The 24,964-nt window shown below is 36.2% G+C and overlaps 2 protein-coding genes across 3 annotated transcripts in view; one reads left to right on the top strand and one right to left on the bottom strand.

Moving 5' to 3' along the window:
• Positions 1-791: 791 nt before the first annotated feature.
• Positions 792-21,283, bottom strand: LOC137401756 (ragulator complex protein LAMTOR1-like). Of its 2 annotated transcripts, none has more exons than XM_068088232.1 (6): positions 21,125-21,283; positions 14,194-14,342; positions 10,739-10,819; positions 9,784-9,901; positions 7,611-7,726; positions 792-1,111 (listed from the first exon to the last, which is right to left on the bottom strand). In XM_068088232.1, the coding sequence occupies exons 1-5, from the start codon at positions 21,164-21,166 to the stop codon at positions 7,634-7,636; spliced, it is 483 nt and encodes a 160-aa protein (XP_067944333.1). In that variant the 5' UTR covers positions 21,167-21,283; the 3' UTR covers positions 792-1,111; positions 7,611-7,633. The 2 variants fall into 2 exon arrangements, with proteins under 2 accessions (XP_067944333.1, XP_067944334.1); XM_068088233.1 differs by lacking the exon at positions 792-1,111 and adding an exon at positions 1,145-1,627.
• A 181-nt stretch (positions 21,284-21,464) lies between these two features.
• Positions 21,465-24,964, top strand: part of LOC137401433 (sister chromatid cohesion protein PDS5 homolog B-like) — a 37,677-nt gene continuing 34,177 nt past the window's right edge. The window contains exons 1-4 of the mRNA XM_068087769.1: positions 21,465-21,480; positions 22,438-22,554; positions 23,493-23,550; positions 23,937-24,076. Of these exons, the coding sequence (XP_067943870.1) occupies positions 22,456-22,554; positions 23,493-23,550; positions 23,937-24,076 (297 nt within the window). The 5' untranslated portion in view covers positions 21,465-21,480; positions 22,438-22,455. The remainder of the gene's footprint in view (positions 21,481-22,437; positions 22,555-23,492; positions 23,551-23,936; positions 24,077-24,964) is intronic.

The raw sequence follows: 24,964 nt of genomic DNA, 5'->3' as shown, positions 1-24,964 counted from the left end.
GATGATACGGTTGGTACAAAGGCAGGCCTCAAGGGTTGGTTAGTTGAGAACCTTTACAAAAAGTCTGCAGATATGAACGAGAGTGCGTGACTAATAAAGATTTATTACCTAATTTTGGGATGAAAGGACAGCGGATTGCTGACTCTGTAAGCATAAGTTGAAAATGCCAAGACCTAGATATGTCTCTCCAGGCTTGAAGTCCGGTTCCCATGTTGGATGTGAGACACCCGTGATCATTTCGTGCAAAATACCTGTGGCGCCTGCTCGGGACTATGTTTACTTAAAACTGCGTAGCTGATTTTCGCATAAAAATGACTGCTCGCTATGCTGTTTTGAAAGTGCTGATTTTCACCTGTGCTGTGCATTTTGGGAAAGTTTTGCCTGCGACTCCTTATAAAAGTTGAACAGTGCTGGCCTTGCGTTGGTACTCGGCGCCTAAGTTTCCATTAAGATGCCAATAGCCTTGCCACCGGTGCTTGCGGGGTATATCGGAACCAGGCATAACAGTTAAAAGTTGCCTCCCTATTGCACGATCGATTAACCAATGATTTATTTTTAGGAACACACTAGCACTGACAAAAACCCAACACAAAAATAGTGAGATCTATATACAACTTGTGGCTTCTCGACTCTGCCTAATACATGTACTACATTGTATGGAATAGCTTCCTGGATTTTGATGTTTTCTATTAGTTGCAGCATTTTATGACCCAGTTTTCTTTTGCTACTAATACCTGATTGCAAATAACTCTCTGGATCTGGTCGGTCAGTCCATGCTGTTGAAAATATAATAAGCGCAGTCAATGACAATATATTTGGTAATTACATATTGACTACAGAAAAGATAAATATCAGAGAACAGAGATGTCTCATTTTAATGAACAGCACCCACTTAGGTTAATGACAATTATAATAATAGTGTTCTCTACAGCTACACGCATTCATATGAAAAGAAATCTTTAGAAAAGTAACAACAACAATGTTACGAGCATGAGAGTGATAAGAACACCACAAATGTTAGTGACATCTAGCAGGACTGGATAAAACAGGTCATATTAATATCCAATCGTTAAGTTGATGGAGTCCTTGCATTTCATCTATAACTGCCTTTCTAAAATAAAATATTTTAGTATGAGACACTCACTTTGAGAAATTGAGCAACTTTGACATCTGATGCATGATAACAATAATAATAACAATGATCAAAGTTATCTTTACTATAATAAAAGCTTTGATAACGCTTAGAGGTTAGAGAAAAGATATTGCTTTTAACAGAATTTGAACTTCCGACCTTTGGCTGGCTAGACTAACACTACTATCTGCACCAATACACCGCGGTGATACCTTAATTATGCAGTTAGTTATTACTCCTGACGATCTCACACAGCGCACTGAACTGTCATAATGCTAATAATGATGATAGTCATTATAGTAATCTTTATAAGCCATGTCCATCCGTATCCATGCCTAAAGTGCCAGAAAAAATATTGCTTTGCTTTCAAGGGATTCAGACTCGAGACCTTCAGCTTGGTCATTGACACGCTACCACTGGCATTAATTTCAGAATTATTGTGGGGTTACTTCTTATGGCTGACTATTCCTCACGTCGAACCGAATTGCCGGCTTACTAGAAAATAATGATAAGAAATTATGACAAACTATTGCAAAACTATTACCATTCCACATTCAAATCTTTGAACTATTGAGCAATACAAGGTTAAATGAAAGCACAAAGCTTGTGTTCAGAAAAAATGTGCCTAAGGGAATTCTATGATGAGTACAACCATTATAGGTTGCTTAGACAAGAGTTAGAATATATTACAAGTGTAGAACGTATTTGTTGCTAAAGCTAATGGGCCATTCCATGGGGACTGGTCCAATGTGTGTGCTGACCCGTCACAGATATGATTAAAACTAATCCTATGTGAAAGAGCATGTCAAACTTGGTGGGAATCCAAATTTTTTAGTCTCTAAACATTTCGTGGCGCTGCCGGTATCACCCCAAAGTTTGCCGTTCAAGAGGGGCAACTCCGAATCGGACTTTTTTAGGTTTTTTGATAACAAATATCTCGAAAACTATATCTTCTAAAAATCTGAATTTTTAGTTATGTCTTCTTCCACATGTGATCTATCATTTTTGTTTAAAAAATTGTCTGTCGGAGGTTGTGATTTGGGGTCAGAGGTCGCTAAAGTAGGTCAGCAGGCCCTATTTTTGGCAAGTTTTGTAGATTTAAGCTATTTTAGCGTCACGTAAAACCCGATTTCTTTTTCATTTTTAGGCAATGTAACTCTTAACATATGCCTATTAATGTATTTTCTACATAAAATTAATTTATATTTGTCAGATTTCATCGTCGTGTGGGTGTGGGCGGGACAAATCCAACATGGCTGTCGTCGGCAGCGATGGAAAAGGGTGACGGAAACCACTAAAAATCACAGAGATAGCGTGAAAAATTATATAATAAAATAATGTTTTATACATATTTCACATGCGCTGATTCCAAATCTTGTCTCAAAATCTATGATATTCTGCTAGAAAATAGGTTAATAGCACAATGAATTGAAGACACTTTTATATAAAAAAAAACATTCAAGGCCGATTTCAACACAATAAGGCTGCTCTGTCCGGTCCAGTGTATCTGCATAGACATTGAATTCACAATTACCATTTATGTGACAGTCATCACATTTGCAGCATAATTAGTAACTGCTTGAACATATACCAGTTTAAACGCACAATGACATCATGCTAATAGCTGAGCGATTTCTTCCTGTAAATGTTGACTCAAGGAATATTGGCGGTGGTTAGCTGTCTCAAGATTTACCCGCATCAAGATATGTTGAATTGGAACATACAGTTCATATGGTCGTAATGGGTATTTGAATACCTTGGCTGGTCCATGAGTTAAGAGAGAGTTAATTTTTACATCCTCTTCTTTCATGTCTATATCTATCACAGATCCAATGTACCAGTCCTTTTCATATTTGTAGGTAAGGTAATCCCCTGGTTTAATTTCCGCCAACGCAATTAGCTGAGTCTGAATTAGCCCTGTCAGCAAATTTCCTGTAAAGGTTTTGCCATAATCTATACTGATAGATACTTCACCATTAGATGTACGCCTGCCTATATGGGTTCTCCCTATTCTTTCGAAACGATGATGGCTACGGGGTGCAGGTACAGGGACGCCATCTGTTTAAAATCGTTGTTCTTGGAGTAAACGCACTTTGTCGATATCTGTCTCATCAAACCATCAAGTTAGCACTTTTGTAATGTTTGATTTCGAAAAGTTATATAGATCTTGAGGCGTAGTAATAAAATGTCCCAAAGTTCGCTGCAAGCTTGCTCGACGTGCCTAGTATTTAATGACTGCCCCTATACCATCGCAGGCAGACTTTCCATGCGATGTTGCATAGTAGTGCCATTTGGCCGGCACCTGAAAATCCTCGGTGTGAAACATCAAATTACAAAAGGCTTTGTATGACTTATATTGGCCTGTGCAGCCATCTGTGAAGTAGTGTATCATCGTAAGATTTGGCAGTATACGTCTCAGTCGAGGAAGGAAATCTTTGAGCATCGTATAGACAGCTAAATGGTTGTGATACAAATAATCACTTACATAACAGTAAGATATGTGTAAAAGTTTTCCCTCGGGTGATTTGTAATATACTACTATAGGATGTAGTGTGGCCTGGAGATTGTTCCAGTGGAACGATTGGGAGGCATCTTGTACAATAAAGGAGTAATTCTCCGCGAAATCCATCTGTATGATGATTTCCGTAGTGTGAAGATTTTGGAGAAATGCAGACTGCTCCTCTTTTATGTAATGGTGGGCACTTAGTTCATCAACTTTTTGGCACATTGTGTCGATAAATTCGAAGATGGTTGGACAGTGTTTCACAATGTTTGACCGGTCAGTAGTAACCCACTGGCTATATGTGATTTCATCGTCTCCTTCATAGTCAGCTTTGTCAAACAGCTCAGAAAGGCGATTTTCAATGTTTGCTTGACCTGGACAATTCTCACACTTTCTCAACATACAGTTTGCCTGCTTACGATCACAAACCAGCATATCAAGAACATCCGTGTAGTGATTCAGTTCCGGCACCTTTTCAACCATGAAACGAAAGTTTTGGTGAATGGTACACACACAAACGGAATGAGTACCATTTGTACTAGCAGTTTTGCAAAACCTTGGCCTAAGTTCGCAAAATTTTGAAACCTTTATCTGGTTACCACAGATGGGGTTTTGTTGGCAGAAATGGTTATACAACTCGGTAAAATTGCATAAAATCAGGCGTTGCGGTTCATATTCTCTAGTACCATCAGAGCTTCTATGTATTGAGACCTGTTTTGCTGCAGGCATCAAACGAACAAATTCACTGTTTTTGTAGAAGTTTTCTACATCAGCTTTTATGTTAGCCGCTAAACCTTTATTACTTTTTTTGATGGATTGGGGTGTGGCTAAGATGCCTTTGGTTCGCTTTAGCTCTCTTGCTTCCTTGACTTGCCTTTTGGACACATTGAAATCTTTGCTAATCTGATCTCTTGGCCAGGAAAGGGGCAAAAGTGTTAACAAAGAAACTTGCCCCCTACGTGTGCTTATTTTCAACTCCTCTCTGATATCCTCCATAAGGTCAGCAAAAGGATCTTCTTTAGGTTTTTTCGCTGGCAGCCGCTACACCAATAGATCTTTTTATTACACTCTCTAGATTTTTTCTAGTTTTTTCTGTTTTCCTTTCAACATATTCCGCCTTTCTTTTCAGAGGTAACTTTAAAACTTGACTCGTTTTAATGGGTGTTGTTAAAGATTCTAAAGACGTATTTAGTTCTTCGACATTAGATTCTATCAGTTCCTTTGAGTTTTGAGGGCAATACTATTCTTCGATGTTGTTTTTGCAAGTATCCAAACTAGAAATACAGTTTCTGCATATTTTACGATCAATGTGTGTTTTGACCACAAATGGTTTTTTTTATATAAAAGTGTCTTCAATTCATTGAGCTATTAACCTATTTTATAGCAGAATATCATAGATTTTGAGACAAGATTTGGAATCAGTGCATGTGAAATATGTATAAAACATCATTTTATTATATAATTTTTCACGCTATCTCTGTGATTTTTAGTAGTTTCCGTCACCCTTTTCCATCGCTGCCGACGACAGCCATGTTGGATTTGTCCCACCCACACGAGGATGAAATCTGACAAATATAAATTATTTTTATGTAGAAAATACATTAACAAGCATATATCAAGAGTTACATTGCCAAAAAATAAAAATAAAATTCGGGTTTCACGTGACGCTAAAATAGCTTAAATCTACCAAACTTGCCAAAAATAGGGCCTGCTGACCTACTTTAGCGACCTCTGACCCCAAATGACAGCCTCCGACTGACAAGTTTTTAAATGAAAATGATAGATCACATGTGGAAGAAGACATAACTAAAAATTCAGATTTTTAGAAGATAAAATTTTCAAGATATTTGTTATCAAAATACATGAAAAAATCAGATTCGGAGTCGCCCCTCCTGAATGGCAAACTTTGGGGTGATGCCGGCAGCGCCATGAAATGTTTAGAGACTAAAAAATTTGGATTCCCATCAAGTTTAACATGCTCTTTCACATAGGATTAGTTTTAATCATATCTGTGATGGGTCACCACACACATTGGACCAGTCCCCATGGAATGGCCGTAATTACCTTTAGTGTCTACTACAGCCATATTTTCTAACTATACTGAGAATGTAGACACAAACCTCGTTTAAAATAAAAAAATAAGCATAATAGTATTGAATCTCTCTTTGGTTGACCATTCTTGATAATAATTGACCATTCATTCAGTTAAAAATCTAAAAGTTATGTTTGTGTAAGAAATTTTTTGATTATATTGCCCAGGAAGCAGCAAAAACGATATAAACGTTTCTTGCGCAAAAGCGATGCATCACATGAATTGCCTACTCATGCGCATAGAGGAAACAACTCCAAAAATTGAAAAGCCAATCGTTTTATTGAAGCAAGTTTTTATAAAACAATCTATAATTTGTTGGCAACAAAAATTTGATATAAAATAATAAACTTTCAGGCCATTTGAGAATTAGTTAGGTTGTGATTTAAAAAATATACATCAGAATGCTTTGTCACCAACTTGAAAATGCATGTATATAGACTTAACAAGCTAGTAGCCCAGCCAGTTCATGCCTGTACCCATCAGATACTCAACTCAAGCCTGTGCAAACATCAAATATTTGGTTGTAATAAAACACATGTGCACATACCACACTTAATAGTTGATTCTTGTTAGTGGGCAACAAAAAACAGATAATGCATATTCCCTGAAAACTTGCGATGATATGCATCAGGTTCTACTGCATAACACATTATTATAACATGGTTTCTTGTAAGCCTAGTTCAATAGAAACTCCAACTTAGCAGATAGTCAATGTCACAAACAAAAAACCCATGACGGTTCTAAACACAGACTAGAAGCTATACGACTCTTGCCTCATGCAAACGCTCTGCCGGATTCAGAAATACAAGAAACATTTAGAATTAATATGCATGCGTAAGACTGACACCCTTCAGAACTCCCACCACTGTTTGATTAATTAGAATTCGATTAACTAAAGAGATTTCCAGGAATATATGTAAGCCTGTCATTTTTAAGTATATATGAAAAGAAGACAAACTGAAAACAAGAATTAGAAACTGCGAGCGGTATGTTTGTTTGTTTACCTTTGACAATCTAGATGAGGCTAAGGGAAGATCGGGGGAGATGGCAGTGAGAAGAGGTAGGTGTTCATTCTATTGTCATTTGCAAAAAGATTTATATACAGCGTGACCAAACAAAAACCTATGTTATCATACAGTAAACACAACATGAATTGCTAATAAAAGAAAGTTGTCCTACTCTGTATGCGATATACCATAACTCCAAATTACACAACAATCCAACATACAACACTTGTCGTTTACTAATAGCTAGCAAATGAGATTGAGTGTGAACGGTTGCATGTCGTGTCAATGGAAAGCAAACGAGCCAAGACACAAAACAAACAGGCTAAATGCCTATAAATACCAAAACAACCTAAAAAGACCTTTCCAAGGTTGACGCCAGATAAATTTCTGCCAAAGGACTTCCATAACTTGAAAATTTTGTATGCAGAGTCTCTCGTAAGTAAGTAGTTTCTACTGCGAAACGAGATAACAGATGCTAAACCATTGCTCACATTGAAAAAACCTTGAGTGCATACCAATAACAATTTTTGTCCTTGACAATTTTAACTCAAATGTGGTGCTTTTAATTGCATATATACATGTGAAAATGACCATACCTGTTGTATACTGTTGGAGTCATAAATTTGTAAGAATTTTGACATTGATAAGTCTGTTAGTTTCAATTGTAGTACAGAAAATTCGAGATAAACTTACTAATAAACGATGATAAACTTAGATGATACTTAGATGATAAACGTACTAATAGTACTGAAGGTGTTTAACACTCTACACTTAAATTCTCATACACCTCCCCCAGCTGTACAGTCCTTGTAAAAGTGTAAGTTAGTTGTCACTATAAGCAAACACCAGAACTACTAGTGACATACATATACTTACTGGTTTAAGTGTCGTGTACTATACTATGGAGCACCAAAGTGCACAATGAGGTCTTCTTTATGATGAACGCAGACTTGACTCATGCACTGGGGAGTCCTTTGAGCAGCTTGTGTAACCTAGCAACAGACACATAGTCACCCTAAAACAGGTTTGACATAAGGGCTTTGAAAATATATGCTGAAGACATTTTAAGAGAAGATGGAGGAGCGAAATATATATCGTTGTATATATCTCCCATCCTTGTTTATATTGTTTATACAATATCCATATGCATATATATCCAGTGCATCCCCGGATTGCAACGTCCCTGTTTTACAGGAACGTCGCAACGTGTTCCTTATGCATCGTGTTCCTTACGATGCGAAACACGATGTTTTTCCGTCCCCTCGTTACAGCATTTTTTTGCCATATGAAATCAACAAAAATGTCTCTCAAAATTCAAATTTTGCAGTCGGCGTGCTAAATATGTCAAGATAATGAAGATGCTGATATGCCATTCGCTGAAATCCCTCGCACAATGCCCGAAAGCGATACGATGCTCGCTCAGTTCGAATTTTTCGCGTTTTGTAAAAGCTAGATATTGCGTGAGTGAAACGAAAATTAGTGACAAGTTAAGAGAAAATGAAAACTTATTGTGCATTTTAGCAATTAATATAATATTTACTATAAACTTTAATTCAATATATGTATACAACTACATATGTAACTTCAGTTCATTAGAATGGAATAGATTAGAAGATTATAAATGGATTAGAAGATTATAAATGGATTAGAATATTGATAAAGACGTTAAAGGGAGAAATGAGAATCATAACTATTAGCAGATCATAACCACTAAATACACTGAAGTTACTGTAGGTAACTATAGTTACTAAGGATAATATACTATTTTGTTACTAATGTACAGTATGTATATAAAATTTTAATGTTTTTTACCGATTGGCTGTTTGCATTAGATAATCACAATGGGTTTTTAATATGACATTTCAGCGCTACGATGTCAACACCGGAACGAATTAATGTCGTATGACGAGGATCTGCTGTATTGTATATATCCAAGTATAACTTGGATGTATACTAAAGCTCATATAGGCATGTTTGTTTTCACATGCATACAAACTAATGTTAGCCATTCATCAGAGAGCTCTCAGCCTCCAGGCAGTAAGAGAAATGGCTGAAGCATGCTGGACACTTCACTTGCAGTGCACCCTCAGGATATGATTTTAATCCGGTCCAGGGTTGGCATCGAATGGTGAAAAAATCATATAGAGGGGTATAGAAACCATAGTTATTATATAATGCAAACATACCCGAGTAAAAATCATCAAAATTTTATACAAGTACTGTACATATTGATAAGTAGTAACAAAATAGTATGTTAACCGTAGTGACTATAGTTACCTACAGTAACTTTAGCATATTTAGTGTATTTATTGGTTATGATCCGCATTAAGATGTAACGTTGACATGTGGTATGTGCAGAACGTACCAAAGGGAGTTCTTACCTTCAAGACGAACGAACGTATAACATAAACTTTGAAATCACTTTAAATATGTTTAGCTTACTAAAGACACACTTAAAGCAAAGTTTTAAGTGCACATTTTTAACTATTTTGCTGAATTTCAACTTTTTATCTCGAACATTTTATCGCCTTTTAATTTCTGGCATCGTTTGCAATATAATTTGAGCCAATCTCATCTTTCATACTAATTCGACAAGGAAGCCGGAACAATGCTATTTTTGTAATGAAGTGTATTTTTGTTAGCACATTAAGAGAAGTTGTCTGACCATTGACCTTCTGCTTGAAGGATCACAACTCCAACTTTGCTATGGGTTTAAAGGGAATACATGTATATTACTGTTTTATTCATATGGTGAAATAAGATTCGTATGGTGAATTGAAAAAATTATCATGTTCCACTTCGTAAGGTGAAAAAATCGTATATCAGGGTAATCATATCCTGAGGGTGCACTATACATGTAAATGATGCGTGACATGTAAATCAACACATAGCAGTAACATGTAAATTTACATATATCAGTGACATGTAAATCAACTTCCACAAAACAACCACTAAACTGGTGCAATGCAAACACACATATTATATGAAGCTAAAATACATGGTCTGCAATGAGGATTAATTTCTAACAAAAAAGTTGTACATAACTTACCAGGTCAAGGTCAGAAAGAGGAATAAGTGGTTCAGCTAGAATATTTAAGGCTTTGGACCTGCCGGAGCCAAGACCCAGTTTACTGTGCAGTGGAACTCTAACTGTGTTGATTCGTGATCTACAAACAGACAGAATGGTAAATGTAATGTGAGCTCTCCACTCGCCATCGTACCATCTATTGTTGTAGAACGAACTAAAAGGGACAACTTCGAGAAATACGACTAAAGAAATAGTTTGTTTCTTCGATTGCAGGAAGACAATTAATCATTTGGTAGAAGTTGAACAAAAATGTGTGCTGTCATTTTTTGAAAGTTCCCTAGCAAATAACCATTTTGTTATTGTTCGAGAGTGAGCAACTTCTAAAAAATGATGTTGCTAATGCAATGCCATAAACATCTTAAACATGTAACCAACATACCATTGTTAACACATGACAGCTACTGCAGTTGCTTTCTGTAGGTGGTGAAATCCAAAATTTACCAAAGAAACCAGATGAACAATCTATATATATATTTCTCAAAGTCCGTATATCTGTCTGTTGGTTTTCCGACTATAGCTATTATTAGAACAGCTGAGCTGGACAACAATGCAGACAACGATGCAGAATGGTAAGTCATGGCTTACCGTCATTGGAAGCCTAACCTTATTAACTAGCTTAGTGAAGTTTTCCATTGGCAATATACCAGGCTACTAGCTTGAAAGGTACAGTTGTTTGACAAAGTTTTAAAACCTTTACAGTTGTTTTTATTTTTCTCTTAATTTATTTCAACTACACGACACACTTCTCTCATGATATGTAGTTTGAAAGTTAGAATTGCAAATGTTGTTATATGTTAAATACAAATCAGTTTTCTGTCAAAAGACTCTTCTGTTACACGGGCAACGCCGGGTGGCACAGCTAGTTTGTTTATAAAAGTAACTAGATAAGAGTTTATTAGGTAGATAACCTACTTACGAGTATTGTTTGACCTTGAACTGCGCCTCAGTCTCTTCAGTTACATCGGCGAGAGACTGAGCACTGATGTCTATTAGATTGCTGAAAGTTAAAGAGGTGAACTCAGCAAACAGACAGAAGAAGCAATGGAATACTGTTCTAAGAGAAACAGAAGGCATGGGTAACTAAATTCAACTAGAAAATAGTTGCATCAAGGAAGTTGCTGTGGAACATGGTCAGTGTACAATTCACCTAGTCAAACAAAATACGCAGTTTGAAACAATTTCTAAAGAGAGTAACTTACACAGCTCACAGCAACGTGCAGCAACATTCTGTACAGAACTCAATGTTTTTAAATATTATACCTAATACCCCGAAAAATATAACAGTTTCCTGTGTGCAAATGGCCTCTTACACTGCAACCAATGCAAAAAACAAAACCTCTAAAAACTTCATTTACAAATTCAGATGTACTATTCACGCTGAATAACAACAACACGATGACAGATCATGATTTAAACTGGCCAAAAGATTGGCCAAAATGCTATCTACACTAAATAGCATAGCACTGGTTTGCGTTAGTGCGGGATCACTTGAAATGTGATCTTTTGGTGACCAATACAGTCACAGCGCAGTGCCATTGATATAATTAGAGTATTTTTGTTATTCACAACAATATCACATGCTCTTTATTATGTTTTGACGAATTCATGCTTCTCACAAATAATGCGTTTCATGAAAAATTAAAGCTTTAATAAAATCAGCAATTACTAACTTTTTATTAAAAATCAGAAGAGACAAGAAATGTGAGGGTTCAGAAACAAAAAGAATTGAGTTTCTGGAAAATTTAGCAAAGGTCATCTCTGGATGAAATTGTCTACCTTAGGTCTACAAGGGAGACATACAAGGTCGAGTTTTGTTGTACGTGTTCTTAACAACTGATGCCGCTGATCTTAAAGCAACATTTTAGTTCTTAGTTTTGTTGAGAAGGATCAAGTGCTCCAGGCTAACAAATATAAGTGATCTATGCAATCAATCTGTAGTAAGAAGTCCTACTTTGTCATTGTGTGTTCGTCTGTCTGTTTGTTAGTCCATCAACTAGTCTGTCTGTGAGTCCACCTGCTAGACTGTCTGTTAGTGTTTTTGTCAGACTGTGTTAAGTGTGTCCACATTTTCTGACCAATTTTATGCAAACTTCACATACATTTGCTCTGTGCCTTCCACAAACTCATTAACATATTTGGTATCAAAACTCTGTGTGGCACCTGCGAATCAGCCTCCTAAACACCCACCGATAGAAAATAGCAGAAATCCTTGACACCACTAGAATTAATGCTAGTAGCTAATATAATGAATACATTTAAAATCACCTACTCACTTAACTGTACTGCGATTAAGTGATTATGTAGCCATTGCCATGACTTTAACGGCAACTGTTATATATAAAAATTAGGTATGCTGTAGAAAAACATGTTTTAATAACGTATTTTACTCACATAATAACTAACCTAGGACTGCAATAACCAGTCAATAGATTTAAAAGGCCGTCATCAGTTGTTTAATAAAAATATAGGAGAAGGTGGGGGAGGTTGAGCCACATTTTCTATTTTTTAAGTTAATTTTTAAACTATTGAAACTATTCTCACAAAAATTTGAGATTAATGTACCCCACAATGTTTAGCAGCAATGCGTCAAAGAAAAAACCTGTAAAATAATGCTTTTGGTTTTTACAATGATTTTAGTAAAGGTTTTCCCCTGGCTCTACCTGCCCCACACTTGGGGCAGGTAGAGCCATTTAATAATTTGTTATGGGGCAGGTCGAGCCACTCATACAAATTTTACCAAACAGCTGCAAACTTTAAATGATCCTGGAGAAGAACCTTATGCTGTCAATACAACAAGGTTGCTTATTACTAACATATTATTTTAATAAATATTTTTAAAATATTGATAAAAAACTATTGTTACAGGATTAAAATATAATTTGTGTTAGAACTAGGCTAAAATATTGCTATGTAATCACTTAACAAATGTTTGTTCGGAACTTTGCAATCAGTCATTTATTGAACATTGAAGCAACTAATATCTACTGAAAACATAACCTTGCTCACTAGTCGACTGGTTCTACCAACTCTAATAGGATTACCCAAGTCCATAACAATATTCTTTTTTCCAATGTTCTCATCCATGTCCTGTTTCTCAGGGTAGATAAAAAAGGCCGCACTACCACTAGCTTTACACATAAGGTTTATTTTGTACAGGTTGTTTTCTACACCGATAATCGCTCGACATAGTAGGTTTGAGTTTTTCTCCGGGTGCCATATTTCACTAGTACATGACTGTTTATAGTTAGTGTTTCCTTTGTCAGTTGAGTAGCTATATCATGAACTAGCTCGTCATCCATGCTGTCACTGTCTGTATCTAACATCTTTTTTGCTAGTTCTCCTGATGTGGATTCATGCCTTTGTTCTGTGATCTCGCCTTCGATAAAATTTTGTTTCTTCCTAATTTTCTGTTTATCAGAACCCCTCCTCTAGTCTGATTTTTTTTCTGGGGTGTCAGTCAGTATTGCAGACCTTGTCTTTTTTCCTTTTACATCTAGATCGATTTCCGAGTCCTGCGGTAGGCAGAGGCATAATTTGTTGGTGTATGACTTTTCTCTTAGAAGCTGAAGCCTGAATAGGAGTGTACTCTTGAGCGGAAGTAGATTGTAGCATATCCTTATTAGCAACAGTAGCAGAGTCTCATGAAGACACTCGGAAATATGAAAAAAGGTGGTATGTAATTTCCACCTGCACTTATTGCTCAGCACAAAGTAGAAAATTTGGCACGCTCATGGGATGCAACGGCTCCAACCTGTTTTTTACCCTTAGAGCTAATCACTTCAGCAAGCACCTGGACAGTTGCAATGCCCACTTGATCTAGATTATATATCTCCCTATTGGTTTGGGGGGCAGGTTGAGCCTGGCTCAACCTGCCCCCAAGCCAATTGGCTCAACCTGCCCCTTATGCTCATGTTGAATTCAAATGCCAAAATAAATAAATATCTTTGGAAGTCGTTGGTAATTTAAGAAGAAATTAACATAAACATGCTGCTTCTAAATATATGTTAATGAAAAGATTGTAAACAAAAATGGGAAAAAAATACAGTCGGTTGATTATGGTAGACGAGAATTACTTTTTAGGGTGTTTTCCACTATTTTAGAAATATTTCATTTACCATGTATCTGATGCAATTGCCAATGGTTTTGAAATGGCTGACATTGAGCATTGACCTTCTGGAAAAGAACACAACTTTTAATGTGTAATGGTTTTCAAAAAAATCACTATGGCTCAACCTGTCCTCTGGCTCAACCTACCCCACTCTCCCCTACTGATACACTATGCACAAAATACCAACAAACATTCAATAATTTGCGTAGAACATAATATTCGACGAGAACAAACAATAAACAAAGTAGAGGTGAAACTCCTACTTTGATGTTTCCTGTAAAATTCGACTGAGAGCTGATTGTTCATCTGATCTCTGCTGGTAGCCGCTAGAGTCCCCTATAGCCTGGCCATGACCGCTCGACTCCAACGAGGAACGCCCACCACCTAGCAGTGGTTCCGTTTCATTTGTAGGCTAAAAATAAAAAAATGAATAACAGAAGTGTGAGCCACACTAATAGCAACATATAAACACATCTGGAGCAACATTCCCATGGATTAGATGGTGAAACTTGTGAGCTGTTTTACAAACAGGAAATGGAAGGAATGTAGATTGGTACGATCAACAATAAACTCTACAAAAAAGACTGAAACAACTGCTGACATGTAAGGGAATTACTATCGATATCTTCCTCAGTTATGCATCCTCATATAATATGTATGTATATAAGTATGCATGTATAAACTGTTATTGGCATTGGTAATCAGCAACAAAATGAGGTCTTTCGTTACACTTAAAAAAAGAAGTCATTGTTATCATTGCAGCACTCAACGTAGTTTGGTTGATGTGGAATTTAGTTTGAAAGCTCAAATGGTTAACTATACTTGTTTGGTTAAATTTTGGTCTTTATTGAAACTACGATTCATCAAGATTCGGCAAATACAAATAAATACAAATTGAAGATTAGGAATGATTATGCAATGGCATTAAATAAAATACAAATTTAGATCCAGGATTTAAAACAGAAATGCATGGAGTTATGTTATCTTGTCTGGCGCTTCATATATACACATCTAAAGATTTTAGAATGAAGCAGAACAACTGCAGACTAAAGAAGTGTTGATAGATTCAAATGAAATGATTTCTTGAACACGCTAAGAGGCTTCGTAGTAAAGTCTATGGATGAGTCTACGGATCAGAAAAAACATGGCTATTATGCAAGTATGGCTAGTCAGACTGACTTGAGGTGTCCATGAAGTTGCGATACAATGTGAGATGTTTGTCACCAAGTAGTTGAGAGGAACAAGACTTGAACTTGATGCTAAAGACATCACTTGACTCGTTCTCATGTGGGTTGAGACCATAGATATAGTAAACCCTAGATTGGCGAATAGCTATCGTTACAATGGAGCAAAGGTGAGGCCTATAATTGGCTGTTGTTCTCCCGACATTACGCCGCAGTGATGCGCATCATTGCCACAGCCTTCAGCTGAGCAATGAGTTTAGTAGTGAAAGCACGCTTGTCCAACTAGTTTTTAAGTCATAAACGTTACAATAAGACCAAATTCTTGGTGAAATGTCATCAGAGGAGACTGCAACACCCCAGGTACGTGAACCCACAATACAAATTTTAAATACTTGGTAAACCTAACCTTTGCACGTGTACTATATCATTGGTTCACGTTGTAAGAAACTACTGGAAACAAACCAACTACCAACTCAACTGAACTTACTTGTCTTATCATGGTCTCATAACAACGAACATACCTTTCTATGATTATTCTGAATTGAAAGTGAAGTGAATGAATGCTAGGGACTATCAAAAGAAAGAGTGTCTAGACTGATTACAACAACACATATTACAAACTTGTCTCTCAGCTGATAAGGTTGTAATCTAGCTTGGCATGATTGATCTAATGCTTTTTTGTCTCATTCCAAGTAATGTAATGATATTCAGTCTACTACATGTATGTATTGTTAATGTTTAGGCTAAGAAAAAGTCAGGCCGCAGCTGGTGCTGTGCCTATGGATTTTGCAGAAGCAATCTTGAGAAATGCCCAGATCTGGCGTTTCATCGCTTTCCAAACGAGAAACGAGCTGAAACCCGTAATGCTTGGATAAAGGCGGTGCGAAGACAGGATTGGACTCCAACATTAAGCTCTGTATTATGCAGTGAACATGTTGAGAAAGACTGCTACAAGATTCCACCAGGTATTGGAAGAAAACCAATGCTAAAATCTGACGCAATACCTACAATATTTACAGCTTATTCAACCTACCTTCAGCCAAAAGCTGTGAAAATACAGACACCAACCATAAGAACAGAAAGCCTGTCGAAACGTGGAAGAACATCTCAGACAGCAGCCAGCACCATAATACCGGACCCTAAAAATACTAAACCTGGTGATACTGCTATCCATGATGATGAGCAACCTGCAGCTTCTAGCAATCAGGACACACCTACAGCCTCGACAACGAGCTGCCGACGCGGTGGTAGACCTAAACAGCCTGCTGTCACACGTATCTCAATATTAAAAAGAAGAATCAAAACTCTACAGCAGAGAGTCTGTCGATTAGAGAAGAGGAATAGGATTCAAAATAATTTGATCACAATACTGAAAAAGGACAATAAAGTTAACAACATAGAGCTTACATTGGTGGATGGATGTCTAGGAGAATTATTTTCTCATGCACAGTGCATGCTCAGTGCATGCCACCAATCTACTCAAAACTATAGTAAATCGCTATATTAAAATCAGAATACACTATGCCGCTTCAAAGCAGGAATCTAGTTCAACAAACCTTAGACAAAAGCTATCTCGTCTAGTTATTTTCAGTCATGTCTAATGGGTGTTTAATACAGTGGTCCAACTTAACTGCTTCTAAATCTCATTTGATTCATTAGTTCGTTATTAGTTTAATTTCTATTTGGTCACTCTTTGTATTATCAATGATATAGAAGCTTCTAAATCGTAGGTATTACCCATTACCATGTGTCTAAGTTTCTTGCCTTTCTCATCCAAAGCCAGTTTTATATATTATCAATAAAATATGCAGTCTCACATGCCCAAACTATGGAAAAATTGAGCAGCTTTTAGTGCTAAGTCAAGAGGAGTTAATAGACCAGCTGATTCGCTTTACACATCACCATGACGTTGCGTCATGCTAATTATTATAGGCCTCACTTGTTTTGATTATTCGCATATCTAGGGTTCACTATATCTATGGTTGAGACTCATGTAAAAATGTGATCTCAGTTCTGTCATAAAACTGATCTAATTTATTGATTCACAATGTGAATTACTTACAATGGAATTTTAATGATATTTTTAAATATCCAAGTATTTTATTATTTATTTATTTTTAAACAGTTTTATTACCAAAAGGAAATTAAAAAAAAATTAAAATGATAAATCAACAAGTATTATTTTCATGTTTTCATGGTTTACAAGTGTTGATGTCTATTCCAGCCATTGTGAAACCTGCCTCAATCAGATAATATCGATGACCTAGGTTGAGTGCATGTAATTTCATTTTTTAAATAGTGTTACCAGTTTTTAATGATCTAGTCCATATTTTATGAACAATTTATCTTTGAAAGTCGAGAAAACGGATTCGTGAAAACCTTCTTGCGATACTGACATAGTGTTTATTTATCCACTTGATCTCTGAAGGCAACACGCATGACACAGTACTGTAACAGTGCACTCTCAGGAAACGATTTTGATCCGTTCCAGGGTTGAAAAGATCCTATGCAGGGGTATAAAAACTATAGGAATTATATAATGCAAGCATCCCAAGGTAAAAGACGTCAAAATGTTCTATAAGTGTTGTACATATAAAAATTAGTAACAAAATAGTATGTTAACCTTAGTAACTATATTACCTACAGTAACTTTATTGTATTTAGCAGTTATGATCTGCAATTAAATTAACATTATAATGTTAATGTTATAATGACCTTTAAGACAGACATACGTATAACACAAACTTTGAATTCACCTCAAATAAGTTTAGCTTACTAAACACACAGCTAAGTACTAGTATGTATTTTTTATTATTTTACTGAATTTTAACCTCTTATCACTAAAGTTTTATCACTTACCACTTTCTGTTTTCGCTTTCACCATAACTTTTAGCGAACCGTTTAAAACCTTGTTAACTTAATTCGGCAAGAAATCCCGGACGATGTTGTTTTGGTAATAAAGTGGATTTTTGTTAGCAGGTTAAGAGATGTTATCTGACTACTGACTTTCTGTTTGAAGGGATCGCAACTTTGATACTAGTTTTAAAGGGAAAATATAACTGTTTTTCATACGAGAATTGATGAACTGAAAAAAATCAGTCATCAAGACTCTTTCAGGTGTTGTGAAAATGTTTCCGACGAACAGCATTTCGGTGTCTTTGTTATTTCGACGTATGTAATGATCACACCGACTGCCAAATTTGAACTCGAACGAAGAGTTTGTTGAATTCGTATGGTGAGATAAGATTTGTATGAGATGAAAAAATCATCATGTTTTACTTCGTAAGGTAAAAAAATCCTATTTTAGGGTAATCGTTTCCTGAGGATGCACTGTATATGTAAAAGTCAAATATTTTTCGAAACAGATATTTCAATCTCTTACGGAATTGTAAGAATTCAACATGGCGTCTCAGAAAAACAACTGTTTGCATCGTTTACAATATATTGCATTTAAAATGATTTGATAATATAAACTATACACCAATGGATGACACATCAAAAATGGCTGACCAAACCAAATATTTGGTACATGTTAGGAATAAAATAAAAAATACTGCATTGAGAACAAATCAAACTAAAAAATATTAAAACGGCTAAAACCACATTGCATAACATACTCATAGATGTTGAAAAAGCTCAATAATATTTAGTTGCTATTATTAAATGAGAAAAGTTGACTCATATTACATAAAGAATTTTAAGGGAAAGCCAACTTCATTATAATCAAGAGCAACTTCTTTGTGAGACAATAATTGTTCAGCATGCTTGCACTTGAGCATCTGTTCGGGTTAAAGCACATAAATTACATGATTTTTTTATTATATATTTCAATACATCAGAGTCTTGACTTTCGAATGACCCTATATTCAACACACAAAGAATAATAGAATTATGAAAAACGGGGTGTCAAAAGTACGTCCTGCAAAAAAAAACACTTGTTTCAGGTACTCAAAATGTGGCGTCATAATTCTCATTTAGCCTTAGGTCGTCGACCCCTTTCGCTGCCATTGAGGCTGCGTTTTTCTGTGACATTCGGTGCTGTTAAACCCAGAGAGCGCTAATAATAAACTAAGATTCTAGATAATCAACAATGCCCGTGATGGTGCTAACACCCGACCAATACAAACACATGTTCTGGGTTAATTAATTATGCTTCAATAAATGTACTGTCGTTGATAAAGGTAATGAAATCACATCGATTAAATTATGACCTGCGGTTGCGTGGCCCTAGGACTAAATGTCAATCGCACTTTCGTGAGATCACGCAATGCTTGAAATTAATTAATCTCAGTCGTCACCCTTAACATCGCATTAAAAATAAAGAGCTAGTGCATAATATCATCGGGAAAATATAGTATGGTTCTTTGAGTCTGAGGTACTTATCATAGACATAATACGTACATGGAGAACTAATGACACTAATTTCTTTGTCATCTTCATTCGTTCTCTGGAGTTTTCCTACCTTCGCCTACCACTAGCGCCATTATCGCCACTTTCGTAGTTGATAAATAAGCGATAAAAGCACACGACAACGAATATGAGAATTGTGACGTCACAATTTTCGAGACTATGCCAGTAAACTTTTTCGCGGTAGAGCTCTGGGGGAAATCCTATAAACACCAACCAATGTCTGTCTCACCATGGCAAACAATAGCTCATGCGAAAGTCAAGACTACGATGTATTGAAATATACAATAAAAAAATTATGTAATTTATGTGCTTTAACAACAAATTAAAAACTTGCCATTACAGCTATGAAGTCAACCATCTCTCTGCCACCTAGCAATATTAGTGCTCTGGGCAAGGCACTTTCTAGCTTTTGGAAACTTGACCTAAAACTGTTTATTCTGGAATTTTTCTGAGGTACGCCTCTTACACCCCTAGTAAAAAACTGTTACTGTGTCATTTTTTTGTCCGTCCAGAGAAATTGTTGAAAATTGGTTGAGAGAGCTTCAAAATGATTGCCACAAATACTTCTACTATAATAATTATTTTAGCTAATTTTTTGCTTGGATACACATTAGTAAAAAATTAAACTCTACGGCGTAATCATGTCTATCATTTATGAGCAACGTTATTTAGCATTATATTGCTTAAATGTTCATCTTGTTATAGCCAAAAAATTTCTAAAACAACACCCATATAATCCATTATCTTTAGATGCATTTAAATTTGGAAACAACCAAATTTTTCGTGATACTCCCCTTATATAAAATATTGAGTATGCAGCAGTATGACCGCATTTGCATACACCTCCATTGCCATACATGGCAGACCACATGAAGCAAACCTTGAACTAGTTTTGATATAACTTATAATATAAAAATATCACGCTGTATAAAGTCTCTAAAACTTGCATGCAGACCTGCCAACCCAAGAGTGGGGCATTGCGTGAGATTTGGTTTTGGGGCAATTGATGTATCAATGATAGTATATATAAAGGTGTGGAAATTGGGGCAAAAATCTCACGCATTTCCATTTTTTTTCTTTGGGGTGATTGCGTGAGTCTCACGCCCAATGCGTGAGAGTTGGCAGGTATGCTTGCATGTCATACATTTAAAACATATTGGTATATGTGACACCTCTCAAAATAATACAATATAAAGGAGCTTTATTTGATCTTATCAACAGATCAGCACAACAAAAACATTGCTAAGGACCTTCAATTATCACAACTTATACACTAAGTAAAAGCAATTTAAAAGAGCTAATGTCAAATGAAGCCTGTTCGAGAATGAAAAGAAACAAAGATATTTGCGGATATCACGCGGTGCAGCCCTACAGAAATTTTTCGTCGAACAGTTTAAGCCACGGAAAAATGACAAAATTACCCCTAGCCATACGGCCTCAACTATTTCTATTTTACAAGATCTACAATTTTTTTTCAAAGCCGATAACAAGAACAGTATTAAAGGAACAATATAGTATATTAACCACCAACAAGTCACTGGGAGGGTACAGCATACTAAATACAAACCACCCAAAAAAGCTATCATCGTTTTTCATTTACCTCATCAAGGCTTTTTGGCTCGGCACTCTCACAACATCCCATGATAACTAATCAAACCATTTGATTTACACGAGCACTATTACGTTTTCAACTTAAAAGTACGTAGCAATTCAAGAATCGCACAAACCGAAACTAAAGAGAAAGATGCTCATGTGACCGTTGTTTGGCAAGGTACGAAATTTGGCGACGTGTTCCGTGTATTGAACGCCCAAACATTAGCGCCTGTTCGAATGACGATATACTGTAATTGCACAATCGCCAATATACTTGAGTCGGCGCTAAAATAATTTTCCAAGGAGTTGTCTCCCTTTATACCACGTGACATTCTTTGACCGCCATCTTCTTCATGCATCGAGGTAAGAAAATTCCCAAGCCGTCTTTTTACATAAAATCCGTTGTTTTGTTGCTCTCCGTTTTTCTTTTTACATAAGGACCATTTGAAAAAAACAATAATGTATTTTTCCTCAGTTTGTAAGAGTATTGACTCTTATTGCATGCACTATAATAAACTATTTGCAATTCTTTGTTTTCGCGCGTCAGGAGTTGTCTTGCCATCTGGTTAAGTTCTTTTGCTTTTACATAGTATTGCACGGCGCAAAAAATAAAATTGTTCTTCTAATGCCTCAACTAACTTCTATAGTTGAACCTTTGCATCTTTCACACAGTTTAGCATCGTCAACTTTAACCATATGAGTTCTTACGCTGCACAAGCATGTGGAGACAACTTCGAGAGTTTTTACAAGTTTTTTATGCTGAATTTTTTCAAGCATGCTCTCACACTTAATAGTAGTCGTGCAAATTTTTATATTATTTACTTTACTATTTTTCGTGTTACGTTTTTTAAAAAGTTTGGACGACTTGGTCAATATATCGCAGCTTCATTTGTAACCCAGTGTAGTAACCTAGCCCATTTATCATATAGGATTTCCAGAATTTGCAGAATGAAGCATTGTGATGGTATCTGAATTCGTCCATATCTCCCTATAACAGCATAACGCTGCCTATTTTACGCGAAGTCACGGAGCTGTTATTTTTTCACTTGAGTGTTATATTTACATTACCCAAAGTTCATGTATTATCTGCGTTCATACCTGCCAACTCTCACGAATTGGGCGTGAGACTCACGCAATCACCCCAAAGAAAAAAAATGGAAATGCGTGAGATTTTTGCCCCAATTTCCACAATTTTATATATACTATCATTGATACATCAATTGCCCCAAAACCAAGTCTCACGCATTGCCCCACTCTTGGGTTGGCAGGTCTGTCTGCGTTGGAATATGCAAGAATTTCAAACTTGTTGCTGAATTTCAGATACACAACATTAACATTATGGGACCAAAAACTGCAGTGAAAACTGTGGAATATCCTCCTGACTGCAAAGAAGTCTCAACAGAGCTCTCAAAAGATGAACTCCACCGTCGTCTAAAAGTAATGTTCATATAAGTTTAATAGATGATGATGTGCCAACATCCATTAAAGCGTATTTTCACAGTATTGATTAATTTTAGCTGGATTGCACTTGCATAACAAAAAACTTTTACAGCTGGTCTTGCTTTTGAAGCCCTAAATTTTACTTTGCCTATAATTTCAGAATAATTTGCTCTCAGATGTTTCCAGCTAACAATATACATTAACACACCTTACAGATCCAATGAATATGACTCTTTTGGTAGTTCCTAATGTGTTGGCTAAGATCATGATTATGCTGTAAAGCTTTCCAGAGATATATGTATTTGCATGTATGCATAAATTGATGCAAAATAACATGGCACCTGATTGCAATGACTTGTTCTTATGGGGTTGCTAAATTGTTTCCAACTGTGCTGTTGCTATGGATTGCATACCAGATACCAAATTGTGTTGAATGTTGAAAGCATAATTTCGTTGGGCTAATAATTTCGTTCGTTAATAATTAAAGGTGGCGCATAAAATTTGGTCATGAGTGAGCACAGAGTTTTTGGGGCTAATCGTTACAAAACAGTACATGGAATATTTGAAGCAAATATGTTCACTACATTCCTGCATTTTCACAATTATCAAAACCCAAACTGTTGATGGTATCATATGATATGTGCATGTACAAACTGTTGATGGTATCATATGATATGTGCATGTACAAACTGTTGATGGTATCATATGATATGTGCATGTACAAACTGTTGATGGTATCATATGATATGTGCATGTACAAACTGTTGATGGTATCATATGATATGTGCATGTACAAACTGTTGATGGTATCATATGATATGTGCATGTACAAACTGTTGATGGTATCATATGATATGTGCATGTACAAACTGTTGGATATATCACACTCCACTTGGTTGGCTAGCCCTACTCATTGAATGCATATTTTGTTTCAGCAACTGGCTAAGGTAATCCAAGACATTGGCCAAGACGATGAGCACATGAAATACACAGGTAGATTATGCTTCCGGGTAATCTCTCGTTTGTGGATAATTTGAAGTGCATGTATTAGTAATAACCATAGTAACTTTGCTATCATTTTTTATTTTTGTGCATTAAGAGGCTTTGTTTCATACTTTACCTTCAACTAAATAAAAATTGTTAAACGCGTCGCATTTCAATTGGCAAGACAATAAAATGACATTTTATAAAATTGGTGTTCCTTTGATCCATCTTATGTCACCACTATCTCAACCTAATCTATCTTAGTATTCGTACTTTAACTAATATTTATGTTTTTTTGTGAAACTCACTTTTTTGCACTACCTTTGGACAGAAAATCTATCTTGTAAGTTATTGCATTGCTCTCTTGGTGCCACACTGTGAGGATGACATTGTAGGTCTGGCGCTGCATATGGCCAGCGAAGAGTTCCTTGAGCATGAGAGTAAAGACATCAAGCTGCTTGTTGCTTGCATTCTTGCTGACGTTTTCAGAGTCTTCGCTCCTGAGCATCCTTTTGGAAACACGCAGAAGCTTAAGGTGGGCGGATAGTTTACATGCTTTATAGTTGTGGAGGAAGCCTGCTCAATCTCCTTCCGCTGTCGAGTTAGTTTTCATACTTGTAGTGTACGTATTTTAAAGTTGTACAACGTCAGCTCATTGCTAGTGACTGAGAGGATAAGCTATACTGAAACATTCATTCTTGTCTATTTAACTGTGTTAGGATAACCTTTCATTCACATTGTTATGTGTGATGTCTTTTTCTCAAATGCTGTGGACCGTAACTCTTAACCCTTTCGTAAGTGATGCGACATTAATGTCCCCCGGAGTTTTGAGCAAAGAGACATTTATGTCGTTTGGGAAATCCCAAAAGCCGTTATTCGTCAGCCGTTTTGTTATTGGCTATCTTTGTTTAGTTCTTCAAATATTCTTTCAGTTTTATATTACTGAACATAATATTATTGTGTTCGCTATAATAGTCAGTCAAACCTAACAAAAGAACAAAGTTCTTAGGGTCACTACGGCAATCACCTACCACCGAAACATCTTCTATCGCGAACTACTACTACGCCTAAAACTACTATCAAAACGAAACAATGGCAAGTCAAACGAAACGACCACGTCGAAAAAATGCTACTAGAACCAACTATGAGGAATATATTGCTGATTATGTGGTTGAAACTGATGAATCTTGTTCCAGTGGAAGCGATATTGATGCCAATGATTTCGATGTAGAGTCAGAAACCGATAGCGATAGTGATGAATCTGAACGTGCCGACGGTCATGATCCACGACGACCGTAGGGTTATGCAAAGGTGGCTGCTTCAAGAAATATTAAATGTAGTGACTTCTATGTGTGTGAGTTACATGTATTTTAAATTTTATGTAGTTATTCCTGTAAATAAAAAAGTTATGACGTTTTATGTA

Source organism: Watersipora subatra, chromosome 8 (genome assembly GCF_963576615.1).
Source record: "Watersipora subatra chromosome 8, tzWatSuba1.1, whole genome shotgun sequence".
NCBI lineage: Eukaryota > Metazoa > Bryozoa > Gymnolaemata > Cheilostomatida > Watersiporidae > Watersipora > Watersipora subatra.
This window is presented reverse-complemented; position numbering and strand designations above follow the sequence as displayed.